This window comes from Sinocyclocheilus rhinocerous, unplaced genomic scaffold (assembly GCF_001515625.1).
Source record: "Sinocyclocheilus rhinocerous isolate Xijiao unplaced genomic scaffold, SAMN03320098_v1.1 scaffold1093, whole genome shotgun sequence".
In the NCBI taxonomy this organism is placed as follows: Eukaryota; Metazoa; Chordata; class Actinopteri; order Cypriniformes; family Cyprinidae; genus Sinocyclocheilus; species Sinocyclocheilus rhinocerous.
In genome coordinates, this window is record NW_015626381.1 from 872704 (window position 1) to 887703 (window position 15000).

General features: G+C 39.0%; 2 protein-coding genes and 1 pseudogene across 2 annotated transcripts in view; 1 reads left to right on the forward strand and 2 right to left on the reverse strand.

Annotated features, from left to right (window-relative positions):
• Positions 1–2508: 2508 nt before the first annotated feature.
• On the reverse strand, positions 2509–12462 carry LOC107713156 (serine/threonine-protein kinase ULK3-like; annotated as a pseudogene).
• An 86-nt stretch (positions 12463–12548) lies between these two features.
• On the reverse strand, positions 12549–13925 carry LOC107712968 (serine/threonine-protein kinase ULK3-like). The gene is made up of 4 exons (XM_016518369.1): positions 13640–13925; positions 13402–13459; positions 13133–13215; positions 12549–12590 (listed from the first exon to the last, which is right to left on the reverse strand). Exons 1-4 carry the CDS (start codon positions 13736–13738, stop codon positions 12579–12581), a joined length of 252 nt encoding a protein of 83 aa, XP_016373855.1. The 5' UTR covers positions 13739–13925; the 3' UTR covers positions 12549–12578.
• A 978-nt stretch (positions 13926–14903) lies between these two features.
• The window catches only part of LOC107712961 (TM2 domain-containing protein 3-like), an 11753-nt gene continuing 11656 nt past the window's right edge, over positions 14904–15000 (forward strand). The window contains exon 1 of the mRNA XM_016518361.1: positions 14904–15000. This exon is cut by the window's right edge and continues 56 nt beyond it. Coding sequence (XP_016373847.1) covers positions 14948–15000 — 53 coding nt within the window. The 5' untranslated portion in view covers positions 14904–14947.

Here is a 15000-nt window from a genome sequence, read left to right on the forward strand (position 1 = left end):
AGTGTGTGTGTGTGTGTGTGTGAGTCTCTGAAGGATTAACGTCCCTCCTTACACTCACAATCCGTCCTCAGTTCATCTGATGCAGAGCTGGCATGACTTCTCTGAGACGGAGCTGGCAGAACATTGAGGCCTGTAACAACAGGGCCGTTGTGTGTTTGAGAGCTGCGATCCGTACCTGTCCTCTCGAATGAAACTCGAGAGCTCGTGAGATCTGATTAAACCGCAGGCTGACCTTTCAGCTTAAGAAGCCTTTAATTACTGCCGCTTGTTACGTCAATCAACACTACACTGCAAAAAACAATGCTCTTCTTCAGTCTGTTTTTTCAGGACAAACATCTAAACGTTTTTAATCAATATGCATTTACTTGAGAATCAAAATTGCTTATTAAATCTTCTCGAAAAAATATCTTACTAACTATTAATAATCAGCAAACTAATTGAGGCAGATGTCATAGTTAATAGTTAGTTAAAAGTAAGAATTGGTCCCCAAACTAAAGTGTGACCCAAGATTATTTTTCTGACCCCACTGGCAGACATTTTTTCTTATTTTAAGCTATTTTTTTCTTTTTCATAAAATAAGACTTATCTTATGTCATTTTACTTCCCAAGTGATTCTATCTTGATTTAAGGATGTTTAGATATTTGTAATGAAAAACAAGACAAAAATTCTGGCCTAAAAAGTTCTTAAACTGGAACAGAATGTCTTATATTCATAAATTTGTGGCATTAAATGTTGCATGCGCTGCAATAGAATGAATATCTTCCTCTGTATTTTTGTCATGTTTTCCAGTTCAAATATCTAAACATCCTTAAATCAAGACACATTTCCTGGAGATGCAAAATGAAGATATGAAGTCTTATTTTCTGAGAAATTTTAGTTTTCTGAGTTTATGATTAAAATGAGAACAAATATCTGTTGTTCTTTGAATTAAGTAGATTTCTCTGAGCCTATTGGCAGATATTTGTTCTTATTTTCTGAATTCTTCAGAAGTGTTTGTCATTGTTAGATCACGTGAAGGAGAGTAAAGAGTTCTTGATGTTTTGTTGTTGTGCTGCCAGTGAATATGATGCTGGTTTCTGCAGGCTGATTTATTCCAGAGAGGAAAGAGGAATGCAGGGGAGGAATTATATTACTGGAGGAATGCGGAGAGGAAATGACAATTTATGGCCAACTGAAATTCATAACGCAAGAAAATATTCACTCAGAGAGAGAGAAATACAGATGATGCTTTCATTCAAATCAGACAGTGAATAAATAACCACACAATCACCAGAAATCAAACACACACAGTGTTCTGCCGTCAGGTCGCTGACGCTAAACTCTCCCTTTGTGAGTAAGTGTGTGTGTGTGTGTGTGTGTTTGTTTGTGAAGTGTGTGTGCGTGTGAAGTGTGTGAGCCCAGAGTAAACACACAGAAAGTGTGATGAGAAAGTATGTATGTGAGAAAGATTCCACTGGATCTGCGGTAGAGCTGCGGTCGGCCTCTCTCTGTGTGTGTTTGTGTGTGAGAAAGAGAGAGAGAGTGTGTGTGAGTGTGAGAGTGTGTGTGTGTGTGTGAGAGTGTGTTTGTGTGTGAGAGAGAAAGAGAGAGAGAGTGTGTGTGAGTGTGTGTGTGTGAGAGTGTGTATGTGTGTGAGAGAGAGAGTGTGTGTTTGTGTGTGAGAAAGAGAGAGATAGTGTCTGTGTGTGTGTGAGAGAGAAGAGTGTGTGTGTGTGTGTGAGAGAGAAGAGTGTGTGTGTGTGTGTGAGAGAGAAGAGTGTGTGTGTGTGTGTGAGAGAGAAGAGTGTGTGTGTGTGTGTGAGAGAGAAGAGTGTGTGTGTGTGTGTGAGAGAGAAGAGTGTGTGTGTGTGTGTGAGAGAGAAGAGTGTGTGTGTGTGTGTGAGAGAGAAGAGTGTGTGTGTGTGTGTGAGAGAGAAGAGTGTGTGTGTGTGTGTGAGAGAGAAGAGTGTGTGTGTGTGTGTGAGAGAGAAGAGTGTGTGTGTGTGTGTGAGAGAGAAGAGTGTGTGTGTGTGTGTGAGAGAGAAGAGTGTGTGTGTGTGTGTGAGAGAGAAGAGTGTGTGTGTGTGTGTGAGAGAGAAGAGTGTGTGTGTGTGTGTGAGAGAGAAGAGTGTGTGTGTGTGTGTGAGAGAGAAGAGTGTGTGTGTGTGTGTGAGAGAGAAGAGTGTGTGTGTGTGTGTGAGAGAGAAGAGTGTGTGTGTGTGTGTGAGAGAGAAGAGTGTGTGTGTGTGTGTGAGAGAGAAGAGTGTGTGTGTGTGTGTGAGAGAGAAGAGTGTGTGTGTGTGTGTGAGAGAGAAGAGTGTGTGTGTGTGTGTGAGAGAGAAGAGTGTGTGTGTGTGTGTGAGAGAGAAGAGTGTGTGTGTGTGTGTGAGAGAGAAGAGTGTGTGTGTGTGTGTGAGAGAGAAGAGTGTGTGTGTGTGTGTGAGAGAGAAGAGTGTGTGTGTGTGTGTGAGAGAGAAGAGTGTGTGTGTGTGTGTGAGAGAGAAGAGTGTGTGTGTGTGTGTGAGAGAGAAGAGTGTGTGTGTGTGTGTGTGTGTGTTTGTGTGTGAGAGAGAGAAAGCAGAGTGCGTTTAAATCCAGAGCAGTGATTTTACACTCAGGACTCTTTTCCTTCAGGTGTGAAGGTCTGTTTCTCAGCACAGAGATTTCAGATCTCGTCCAGATGAACAAAGTCCAGAAGTGACTGCGCTTTGACCGTCTGCCAGGAGCCAATCAGATGCTGTGAATCCTCCGGTCATGTGACACGCGGCATCCATTGCCATGGCGAGAACCCGCAGCTCACTGTAAACAACAGGCTGAGAGAGAGCGATGTCAGAGAACGTTTCTGTACGGAAACATGTTTATACACTAGAAAAGCGAGCGAGTGTAGAAGTGGATTATGCACAATTTTTCTACATTTTTTGAATTTTGCACATTAGAATTATTATTATGAGAGATCCAATATAAATTGATTCTTTCATTATGAAATCAAAGATAAATGTGTTCAAATGAAGAAAAAAAAACTTTAGAAAAAATAATTTATTATTTTAATTATTAAATGTATTTATTTTATTTAAATATATTTTTATTATTTTTTGTACATTTATTTATTATTTTTACATTTATTATTTTATCAATTTATTTCATTTACAAAAGGAAAAAAACTTTAGAAAAATATTTATTTATTATATTTAATATTTATTTTATTCACATCTATGTATTTAAAATTTTAATTGTAACTTTAAGGAGCCCATGAAATGTTTTAGATGAGCAGTTTTCCCTCGTAGCAATGGTTTATTTCCTAATGAAACATGAAGCCAGGGACAGACACGTTATTCTCTATATGAATATGATCTGAATTTACAGGATCTCACAGACTCAGCAGCGGCGTCCTTCTTCAGCGATTCGTCCGTCTGAGTTTCCCGCATCTGCAAACACACGCTTTAGATGATGCTTCACTAAACGAGCGGAGCGAGAGATACGACAGCGTTTACCTTGATCAGCTCTTTGAGGTATTCAGCTCGACTCATCAGACTTTTAATCTGCAAGAGAAAATCAGGGCATAAATCAATATTCCCTTTATTCCACTCATAACTCAACTGATGAAACGGAGCGTTGTGATTGGTCAACTGATGGTTGTGAGCTCTACATAACACCACTAGATCTACCAGACACTAATGGATAGTTTTGTGCGAGTGAGGAGCAGGTTTTGTGGAAGTCTGAGCGTCTGTATTTTCTTTTGGAGCATGGAGGTGTCTTTTTAGCAAAAAATAGTTGCCAGTAGCCATTGACTTCCATAGTATTTCATTCCATACAATGGAAGTCAATGGCTACCGGCAACTGTTTGCTTATCCATACTCTTACTCATACTACTATCTTCTTTTGTGTTGCTGAATTTAAGCGCCTGTGAAATGTAAATGATGTAACCACTGGTTAAAGGCTCATTAGGATGGCGTTAGCAGGTAACAGATGCATGATTACGCTGACGTTCACACTCAAGTGCTTCTCTGAGCTGACAGCAGCGGCTGTGTTTCTATATTCAGATCATTGGAGAGTGTTGTTTCTCCTCAGACTCTCACGCGGGTTGCCAGATTGTCAGTGGAAGGCGACGAGTCTTGCACTGTAAGCTGATGAGTTTATTTATTTGTGTTTTTATGTTCCTCTGCTCACAGAGCTCTTTAGATGGATGCTGAGGTTTTTTAGGTCGGGCAGAATCTGCAATCATTGACCAATTTAGTTTGCTGCCTTCCATGGCTGCAGTACGCTGTTTTCCACCAACTGGCAACCCAGGGTGCTGAAATCCTATTGGGTAAACTGGCAGTGGGCGGAGTCACACAGACCCAAACAAAAACAGACATTCTGACACGGAACGCACATTTTTAAAGCAGAATAATTGACTTTAACTTTGTGTTTCAGAGAAACATATATGTGAATTTAACATGTTTCCTAAATATCTGCAAACGTTATGGTATTTTGTGCTTTAGCGCAGTCAAAAAGTGACATACAGCACCTTTAAAGCTCATAAGCTGATATCAGAATGTGATTTTGCTGAATGCGTCAGATGCATGTGAGTCATGTGACAGCGGTTCATGAGCTCACAATGCTGTAGGAGAAACAGAATAAACAGTCAGATGATATTAGTCTCACCTCGCTGTGGAGCAGCTCCCTTCGCCGGCCCTGAGATTCAGCTGCAGGAGACACAGACAAACACATCAGATCATCACCAACACACACACACACACACACACACACCAGCTCATCACCAACACACACACACACACTGACGGCTGCTTCAAAACCTGCAGAGAGAATCTAGTGGCACCAAATGCTGGTGTTAAGAGTGGTTGCTAGGGGGTTGCTATGCAGTTGCTATGGTGTTCTGATGGTTTTAGCATGTTGCTATGCAGTTGCTATGGTGTTCTGATGGTTTTAGCATGTTGCTATGCAGTTGCTATGGTGTTCTAATGGTTTTAGCATGTTGCTATGCAGTTGCTATGGTTTTCTGAGAGTTTTAGCACCTTACTATGCGGTTGCTATGGTTTTCTGAGGGTTTTAGCACCTTGCTATGCAGTTACTATGGTTTTCTGAGGGTTTTAGCACCTTGCTATTTGGTTGCCGTGGTTTTCTGAGAGTTTTAGCACCTTGCTATGTGGTTGCTATGGTTTTCTGAGGGTTTTAGCACCTTGCTATGTGGTTGCTATGGTTTTCTGAGGGTTTTAGCACCTTGCTATGTGGTTGCTATGGTTTTCTGAGGGTTTTAGCACCTTGCTATGTGGTTGCTATGGTTTTCTGAGGGTTTTAGCACCTTGCTATGTGGTTGCTATGGTTTTCTGAGGGTTTTAGCACCTTGCTATTTGGTTGCCGTGCTTTTCTAAGGGTTTTAGCACGTTGCTATTTGGTTGCCGTGGTTTTCTGAGGGTTTTTAGCACCTTGCTATTTGGTTGCTATGGTTTTCTGAGGGTTTTAGCACCTTGCTATGTGGTTGCTATGGTTTTCTGAGAGTTTTAGCACCTTGCTATTTGGTTGCTATGGTTTTCTGAGAGTTTTAGCACCTTGCTATTTGGTTGCTATGGTTTTCTGAGAGTTTTAGCACCTTGCTATTTGGTTGCTATGGTTTTCTGAGAGTTTTAGCACCTTGCTATTTGGTTGCCGTGGTTTTCTAAGGGTTTTAGCACGTTGCTATTCGGTTGCTGTGGTTTTCTAAGGGTTTTAACACTTTGCTATTTGGTTGTTGTGGTTTTCTGAGGGTTTTAGCACGTTGCTATTCGGTTGCCGTGGTTTTCTAAGGGTTTTAGCACTTTGCTATTTGGTTGTTGTGGTTTTCTGAGGGTTTTAGCACCTTGCTATTTGGTTGCCGTGGTTTTCTAAGGGTTTTAGCACGTTGCTATTCGGTTGTTGTGGTTTTCTAAGGGTTTTAGCACCTTGCTATTTGGTTGCCGTGGTTTTCTGAGGGTTTTAGCACGTTGCTATTTGGTTGTGGTTTTCTGAGGGTTTTAGCACCTTGCTATTTGGTTGCCGTGGTTTTCTAAGGGTTTTAGCACGTTGCTATTTGGTTGCCGTGGTTTTCTGAGGGTTTTAGCATGTTGCTATGCGGTTGCCATGGTTTTCTAAGGGATTTGGCACCTTGCTATGTGTTTGCCATGGTTTTCTGAGGGTTTTAGCACGTTGTTTTGTGGTTTCTATGGTTTTCTGAGGGTTTTAACACGTAGCTCTGCAGTTGCTACAGGTTTCCGAATGGGTTTTAATATTACTATGCTGTTGCCATGGTTTTATGAGGGTTTTAGCATGTTGCTATGCTGTTGCCGTGGTGTTCTGAGGGTTTTAGCATGTTGCTATGTGGTTGTCGTGGTTTTCTGAGTGGGTTTGAACATGATGCTATTTGTTCGCCATGGTTTTTAGAGTGGTTATTAGCACGTTGCTATGCAGTTGCTATGGTTTTCTGAGGGTTTCAGCACATTGCTATGCTGTTGCTATGGTTTTCTGAGGGTTTCAGCACATTGCTATGCGGTTGCTAGGGCAATGAATGAATCAAATCAAGTCTTTTTTTCAGTCTATGGGATCTTTTCTATTTGATTTGGTTTTGTTATTAGTAAATCCTAGCGATTTGAACAAACCCATATGCTTAACTTAGCACTAAGCAATAGTAAAACCAAGTAATGGAGAAATGTTTCACAAGCACAGGAGCCTGTCGCGGCCCGGCGGCTGTGTTTTGATTAGGCCAGTGCTGGCACTAGCGCCGTAACAGATCAACAGCGGGAGAGAAATGGCCAAAAAAAACTGCAGTGAGGCGGGAATCCAGCAGAGCTGTGGGGTCTGGAGCTCTCGAGGAGTTTGAGAGATAACAGTTTGCATTTGCTTCAGTATTTAATAAGACTGAGAATGAAGAGAGCTGCTCTCAATGAGATCCAGATGATCGTACCACACACGCTGACCTGGCAACCGCTCACCGCCACATCTGGACGCCTGACAGCCCTCAGCCTCATGAAGAACTACATTTTACATTTTCAGAAAAAAAATGGCAGTGATGTTTGTCCAAAACTCATTCACTAAGGTGTACTGGGTGGTTGCTATGGTGTTCTGGATGGTTGCTAAGCTGTTGCTAGGTGGTTTCTAGGTTGTTCTGAGTGTTTACACCTGTTGCTAAGCAGTTGCTAGGGTATTCTGATGGTTGCTAGGCTGTTGCTAAGTGGTTGCTATGGTATTCTGTGTTGTTGTTAGGTGGTTGCTAGGGTGTTTTGAGTGTTCCCACACATTGCTAAGCAGTTGCTAGGGTGTTCAATATGGTTGCTAGGTTGTTACTATGTGGTTTCTAGGGTGTTCTGGATGGTTGCTAAACTGTTGCTAGGTGGTTTATAAGGTGTTCTGGATGGTTGCAGGGCTGTTGCTAAGTGGTTGCTTGGGTGATCTGAGTGTTTACACCTGTTCCTAAGCAGTTGCTAGGGTGTTCTGATGGTTGCTAGGCTGTTGCTCGGTGGTTTCTATGGTATTCTGCGTTGTTACTAGGTGTTTGCAGGGGTGTTCTGGGTGGTTTCTTAGCTGTTGCTAAGTGGTTGCTTGGGTGTTCTAAGTGTTTACACCTGTTCCTAAGCAGTTGCTAGGGTATTCTGATGGTTGCTAGGCTGTTGCTTGATGGTTGCTATAGTATTCTGAGTTGTTAGTAGGTGGCTACTGGGGTGTTCTGAGTGTTTACACATATTGCTAAGCAGTTGCTAGGGTATTCTGATTGTTGCTAGGCTGTTGCTAGGTGGTTTCTATGGTATTCTGTGTTGTTACTAGGTGTTTGCAGGGGTGTTCTGGGTGGTTGCTAGGCTGTTGCTTGGTGGTTGCTATGGTATTCTGTGTTGTTACTAAGTGGTTGCTAGGGTGTTCTGGGTTGTTACTATGGTGTTTTGGATAGTTGCTGGATAGTTTTTATAAAATTAAAAATGAATGTTAAATTGAGGATTTGCTCTGCATTGCGAGTTTTTATCGGATGATTGGCAGTAAGATTTTATGACGATTTACCCGCCAATGCCAGCAGCAGCTCGCCCAGACTCTGCTGGTATAGATCAAGCGTGTCGTAGTCCTCGGCGCCGCTCTCCTTCTGCACACACAACTCCATTACCCATCATGCAACACTGCAGCTCACATGACACACATGCAAATGAGCCGTTGCAACACTTACCCGGGCAACAGCAGTGGACGCCACTTCCAGGGCCGCCAGAAAACGCGGCTGATCTCTGGACATTTCTGTGAACGCAACGAAGATCTCAACGTCAGAACTGGAGTGAGATATTAGATATTAATAATGCAGCACTGCTTACATATCAATATGTTCCTGGTTGATTTTGCCTCCTCAAAACTGATCTTGTTGTCCGATCTGACCAGCGCTTTGAGCTCCTCGGCACGAGAAACATACTGATTCACCTGAGAGAAAACAAATGAGCATCCAGAAAACTGGATCAGTGTTAAGAACTAAGTTTATAATTGACAGTTCGCAAAAAGCTTGATTGACAGGCGATCTGACCAATCATAACGCAGAATCCACCATCTTGTCCGGCAAACAAATCAGACAGGAGACTAGATTAACTTCGGAGGACTTAAACTTGAAAAATGTTGTGTATTTACTAGAGATGTAACGATATTATCAATATCGTGATATCGCGATAGCAAAACTGTCTCGATATTGTCGTGGTCACAGTTATGCTTTATTTTCGCAGCAGATGATGACAGCATTTCACTAGATTTGTAGTAAGACGTGTTTTTGTAAGCCTGTTTTCACTAAAGCTAGAGTTTTCCTTCAAAATAAAAGCTCTACTGCCGTTTCTGTCAAAATAAAAGCTTAAAGTGCAGCATGAATTACTGACAGCTAGCGGTTTAAATGTAGTCCAAATTCAAAATATCTCTTTCAAGTGTAGAAATTAGGAAAGAAGTATTGTAATTTCCCTGCTGTAGTGTAAAGCAAAAAAAATATACCTATGAAATATTCATTTTCATTTATTTTACAGTGCAATTGTTTAACAATATATGACTATTACTGTTATTATTATTATTATATTCTAATTTGTTTGGCTTCCTAAAACACCAGTGTGGATGTAATTTAGACTGAGACAGTATATCATAACTAAAGAGTCCCTTTTAACTTTTCTTAGTTAACATGGGTTGGCGCTCTTAATTTCGAACTCTCAAAGTGCATTGGATAGAATAATTTAACTAAAATGTACAAAATTTTATTTTTTTTCCGCCAATTCTTCATTTGTCTTTTTTTTTTTAAATATCGCAATAAATACCGTACCGTGCGATATTATCGTATCGTGAGATTTTGATATCGTTACATCCCTAGTATTGACGTCTCACCGCGGTTGAAATAAAATACCTTCTGATGTTCATTCACTTTTATTTCGTGCTTCAAGTAAATATGAAAAGACGATCGGTTCAGGCGCGACAGTGATCTGTCACGACACATTAAAGAGACACAAAACGGTATTTATTGTTTGAATTTCTTAAAAAGTGACAAAGTTTGAAAGCTGAGACCTGGTTTCGTACCTAAAGTAACCTTCTCTGTCTTGTCTGTCGGCATGTTGTCAGTATTTCTCACTGCGTGAGAACATGATGTGTAGCGTGAGAGCGGCTTGGCTTGTCGGACATAGCAACAGTAACTAAGGAGGGTGGGTTTTTGCCCCAGTTCCCACGGGTTTGGAACGACATGATTTCTTTACCTTCTGTCTCAGTGCTTCCTTCCTCTGTCTGTCTGTCTCATCTGAAAGAGCAGAGACAGAGATGATGAGAGTGGATTGTGACTCGAGTAACAGAGAGACGCTCGTGTCTTACAGTGAATGGCAGGAACGAAGTGTTCGAGTGCACTACAGTAGAGAGATAACGCAGCCGATCGCTCTCCATCCTGGTCCTTCTGCACCGCCTGCAACACCAGCGCTTTCTAGAAGACAAATACAGTTCACACACCGCAAAACGTGACTTTCTTCCTCAGTATTTCTGTCTTGTTTTCCACTGCGAATGTCTGAACATTCTTACATCAACAAGCACAACTGTATAAGATACCATGTCTTGTTTACTGAAACAATTATCAAAATGAAGTGAGTTTACGCTTATAACAAGAACAAACATCTGTCGGTAAAGTCTGAAAAATAATCTTTAAATTTAGTTCATTTTTCTGATCTCACTGACAGATATTTTTCTGGGTTTAAGCATAAACTCACTTTGTTTTGTTTAATTTTTCAGAAACCAAGACTTAAGAAATTACATATTTGTATTGAAAAACAAGACAAAAATAATAAGAAAGAAATATTTTTTTACACTGCAAAAAAAATGCAAAAAACATTCTTAAGTCTAGATACATTTACTTCATATTAAGTCTTGTTTTCTGAAGAAATGTATAAAAAATGAAGTGTTTTTTCCTTAAAATGAAAATAAAATATTTGCCAATGGGGCAAGAAAAATTATCTTGTTTTCTTTTTGAGTTAAGATTTGTTTCTTACACCATTTGCAGATATTTTTCTTGTTCTAAGCAAAAACTAACAACATATTGAGAAATCTTTCAGAAAACAAGATGTAATATCTTCAATCATTTTGAAGAAAGAAATTAAAGCATTTAAAAAAAAAAGTAAAGCATTTTAGATAGTTGTATTGAACAACATGACTAAAACACTAAGTTAGAAAAGTATATTGCAGTGTTTAACTGATGTTTGTCATAATTACACATGCATTTAGAGAAAAGTGCAGCTTACAAACTAAATCAACATATGCACATCTCATGAATATCTGAACAATGCAACATTTGATTCTTAAAATTAAAGACTAATGCTTTTTTAAGTGGATTTGAGAACAGTTTCACTCAAACAATGCAATGCAAATGACTACAGACGTTTATGTAAATGAGTATGGCTAATAAGAATAATAACTATAAAATGCCTACTTAAAATCTGAACAGAATCCATATTTTATTAATGTTTCGCTTTAAATGATACTAGGAAATGTTTTTACTCAAAAAAAAAAACACATTTTTTTAAAGGTTTCTCCTGTGAAAATATAATTTTTGAAAGATTGTAAATAATTGTTATATTTATTTTTTAATTTTAAATTATTGTATAAAAAGTATTAAATTTTAACATTCTTGAGTTTGCCACAAATATAGCCTTTGATGATGATATGACTTAAAAAATAATAATAATAATAATAAATCTTGCATTTCCAGCAAATGAAAAAAAAAAAAAGCTTTTTATAACATTGAATGTGTTTTTAATAAAAATAACATTGATTATGATAAGGAAACTCCTTTGTTTATGTGTAGCAATGTAAACACAAATCAGTGAGTCAGATGTTGATTCTCACCTCGATGGGTTTCTCACTGCGGATCTTCTCTTCTAGTTTAGCGAATGAGCGAGAGGCGAAGGGGGCTCGTCCAAATAATGCTTCTGCCCTCAAAAAACACACATATATATATAATAAATGATCTGTGGAGTATTTTGAGCTGAAACTTCACAGACACATTCTGAGGACACCAGAGACTTATATTACATATTCTAAAAAGGGGCATAATATGTCTCCTTTAAATCTTATTTATTTATATTTCTTATCAAATATGAAATTGTGTTTTTGTGTCTCACTGTATAAGATGAACCCGACGGACCACAGATCCACTCGAGCGTCATAATGCCGTCTGCACACCATCTCAGGAGCCATGTAGAGCGGAGAGCCTCTCAGAGCCTGCTGCTCGTCCCATGGGCTCATGTACTGCGCAAAACCAAAATCTACACACACAACCGGTTATTCACCTTATGAGATGCTGAGAAGTAAAATCACAACAGACTCGTGCAAATGACGTCAGACATGTGAACAAAACACCCCTGTGAGCCTCTAGAAAACACCTGTGAAAAATCAATCCCGAAAACTGCTTACACACACAATCTTCACTTGTCACACAGTTTCTGAAAGCTGGCACTCAAACAGCAGAAGCATGCACCAAATCTGCAAAACCATACATTATATTCTCAGCCTTAGACTCGGTTTTCAATTTCAGCTTTTTGCAAAACACAACACAGTTCTCTATGTAACACACAAATCTAACAGGAATTAATATAATGCAAAGGTGTTTGCTTTTGAGATGTGTTTGTGATATTTTGAATGCAGTGCTTCGTTTTGCAAGAGATGTGCGGCATTTTGCATTTTGTGTGCAGTTCTTGGATTTGTGTGTAAAGTTTTGAAAAAAAGGCAAAGTTTTGAAAAGTGTGTAAGCAGTTGAAACAAACTGTAACAGTGCATTAGACCTTATTTTTACTGACTTTTCTTCAAGTGTAATAATTGTGCTGACAGTGATGTGCTGGAACATTAAAGTTCACGTGTCATGAAGTTTCACCTGCGAGCTTCAGCACGTTTCCACTCAGCAGAATGTTCTGTGGTTTGAGGTCCAGATGAGAGATGTTCTTCTCATGGAGAAACTGAAGAGCACATGCTAAAACACACACATGAGACACATCATGTCTTCTCATCCGAATCAGTCTGTATCAGTCATTTCATCATTGTGTGTGAGTGTGAGTGTGTGTGTGTGTGTGAGAGTGAGTGTGAGTGTGTGTGTGTGTTTTCTGCTTTGTCCGTCATTGGTTATTCAATTATTTAGCTAAATTGTCAAAATACAATTTTAAATAAAAAAGTTAATTTAGTATTTTACATTAATGTAATTACATTAATGTTACAATTAATAAATTACATTTACAACAGCATGTTACATTAATGACGTTACGTTAGTGACACTGTGTAAATATGTTAAAATTAATGTTACAACAATGTTACATTTGACAACATGTTACGTTAGTGACACTGTGTAAATATGTTACAATTAATGTTACATCTGACAACATGTTACGTTAGTGACACTGTAAATTTGTTACAACTAATGTGTTACATTTATGACAACATGTTACATTAGTGACACTGTAAATATGTTACAACTCATGTGTAACAACGTTACATTTGACAACGTTATGTTAGTGACACTGTAAATATGTTACAATTAATGTGTTACATTAACATGTTACATTTATGACAACATGTTACATTACTGACACTGTGTAAATATGTTACAGTAAATCCACATTGTTCTTAAGGAAGGCATGCAGTGTAAGACAGTGCACACATTACTAAATGCTGGGAATCTTGTACCTGGAAGTCTTTGAGCTGCACTATGTGAGGATGCCGGACTGTTTTGAGGATCTCAATCTCTGTCAGCAGGTTCTCCATTGAGCCTTTATTCAGATGTAAATATGTTACAGTAAATCCACATTGTTCTTAAGGAAGGCATGCAGTGTAAGACAGTGCACACATTACTAAATGCTGGGAATCTTGTACCTGGAAGTCTTTGAGCTGCACTATGTGAGGATGCCGGACTGTTTTGAGGATCTCAATCTCTGTCAGCAGGTTCTCCATTGAGCTTTTATTCAGACTTTTCTTACTGACCACCTTCACAGCCACCGCCTCCCTGCTGTCAGTCTGAAACCAACCAAAACATGCAAATGATCAATAAAACAAACAATCACTCAAATAACTCATAACCATTCAAGTAAAACAATAAAGTACCACGCTAACAAGAAAGTGATTGATCAACAGTCTCACTGAAGCATGTCAAATATGCTTCTGCTAACGAATAATCAGAGATCAATAATCACTCGCCTTTCTGAAAGCTTTATAAACGGTCGCATATGTGCCGCTTCCCAGTTTCTCTGTCAGAATAAAGTCTTTGAGCTTCGGAGGAGCGAAACCCGCAGCCATCCTGAACTCAATCAATCAATAATCAATTACATTTACAGCATAACCGCTGTCCTTCTGCCCCAATCACAGTCATTCAACCGCGGGCTGCTGCCTTTATGAATGATAACCATATATTATTTAATACATGGTCAGATGATCGTAAACATTTCATAAACGTGTTTACATATGAAGCGGTCTGTTTACTTCCGCGCAGTGACGTCATCGCCGCTGTCACGCACGTCACTGACACCTGCCGGCCAGATCGAGTACTGCATGATGTCGTTTAATCCATACATACACGCAAAATCAAATTAATTACTGCAGCTTGTGAACTGTAAACGAATATTTGTAAACATTTCACTTTTGCTGAGTGTGACGGTCATTATTGTCACTGTTGACAAAAGTCTGTTACATGCATTATTTTGTTTGCAAGAGAGAAATGACTATAAATGACTCAGAAGTGTATTTGTGTTCTCATGTGTCACGCTGTTGTTGTTGTTATAGAGCAGAACGCGCAGAACGGCACGCAGCTTTGACGCTACAGTATAAAGTGGGCGGGGCGTTGCCTCTGATTGGTCGGATACATAATAATTCTTTGATTTGGACTCTTCACAGCGTGCTTTAAATTCAATGATTATTCGAGTCATTATTTATGTGCAAATTATTGACCTGTAGTTATAGTTTTTATATTAAATATAAACAAAGAAATAAACAAGAAAACAACCTGATTAATGACAGAAAAGTTAAACTTTTTTCTTTTTTTTCTTTATATATATATATATATATATATATTAATTTTTTTTTTTTTACAAAAGTAGAAAAATAACTTAAATTCTAAACAAAGGGGATGTATCTGACAAACTGAATGAAGCTCTGTTTCTTTCTCAGTTTTACAAAATTCACATGAATTTTAGAGGTAGTTGGATAGATATTATCCAGTAACTTAAAATGTACTTTCTGTTAGAAGTACAATGTTTTTCAGGAAGTAACCCTGTTTTTTCCCGGTGAACACTGCCTAAAACATTGTTTACATCTACAGCATGTGTGTAGCAATTGCTTCATATGTTTATTGTTAAATTTTTTATCAAGAAGCTAAGCCCATTTCAAAGAAAGTTTGGGCATAATGGTTTTTCTCTCGTTAAAGCGAAGCACTTTTATTTTGAATTTTCAGCCGTTGGGACTTTTACGTAAGCGGAAGCCGGAAGTTGAGTCCATCGATAGTCCATTCGGATGCTAGCGAACGGCTTGAAATGGGTTTTTGAACGCGAACGGAACACAATGAG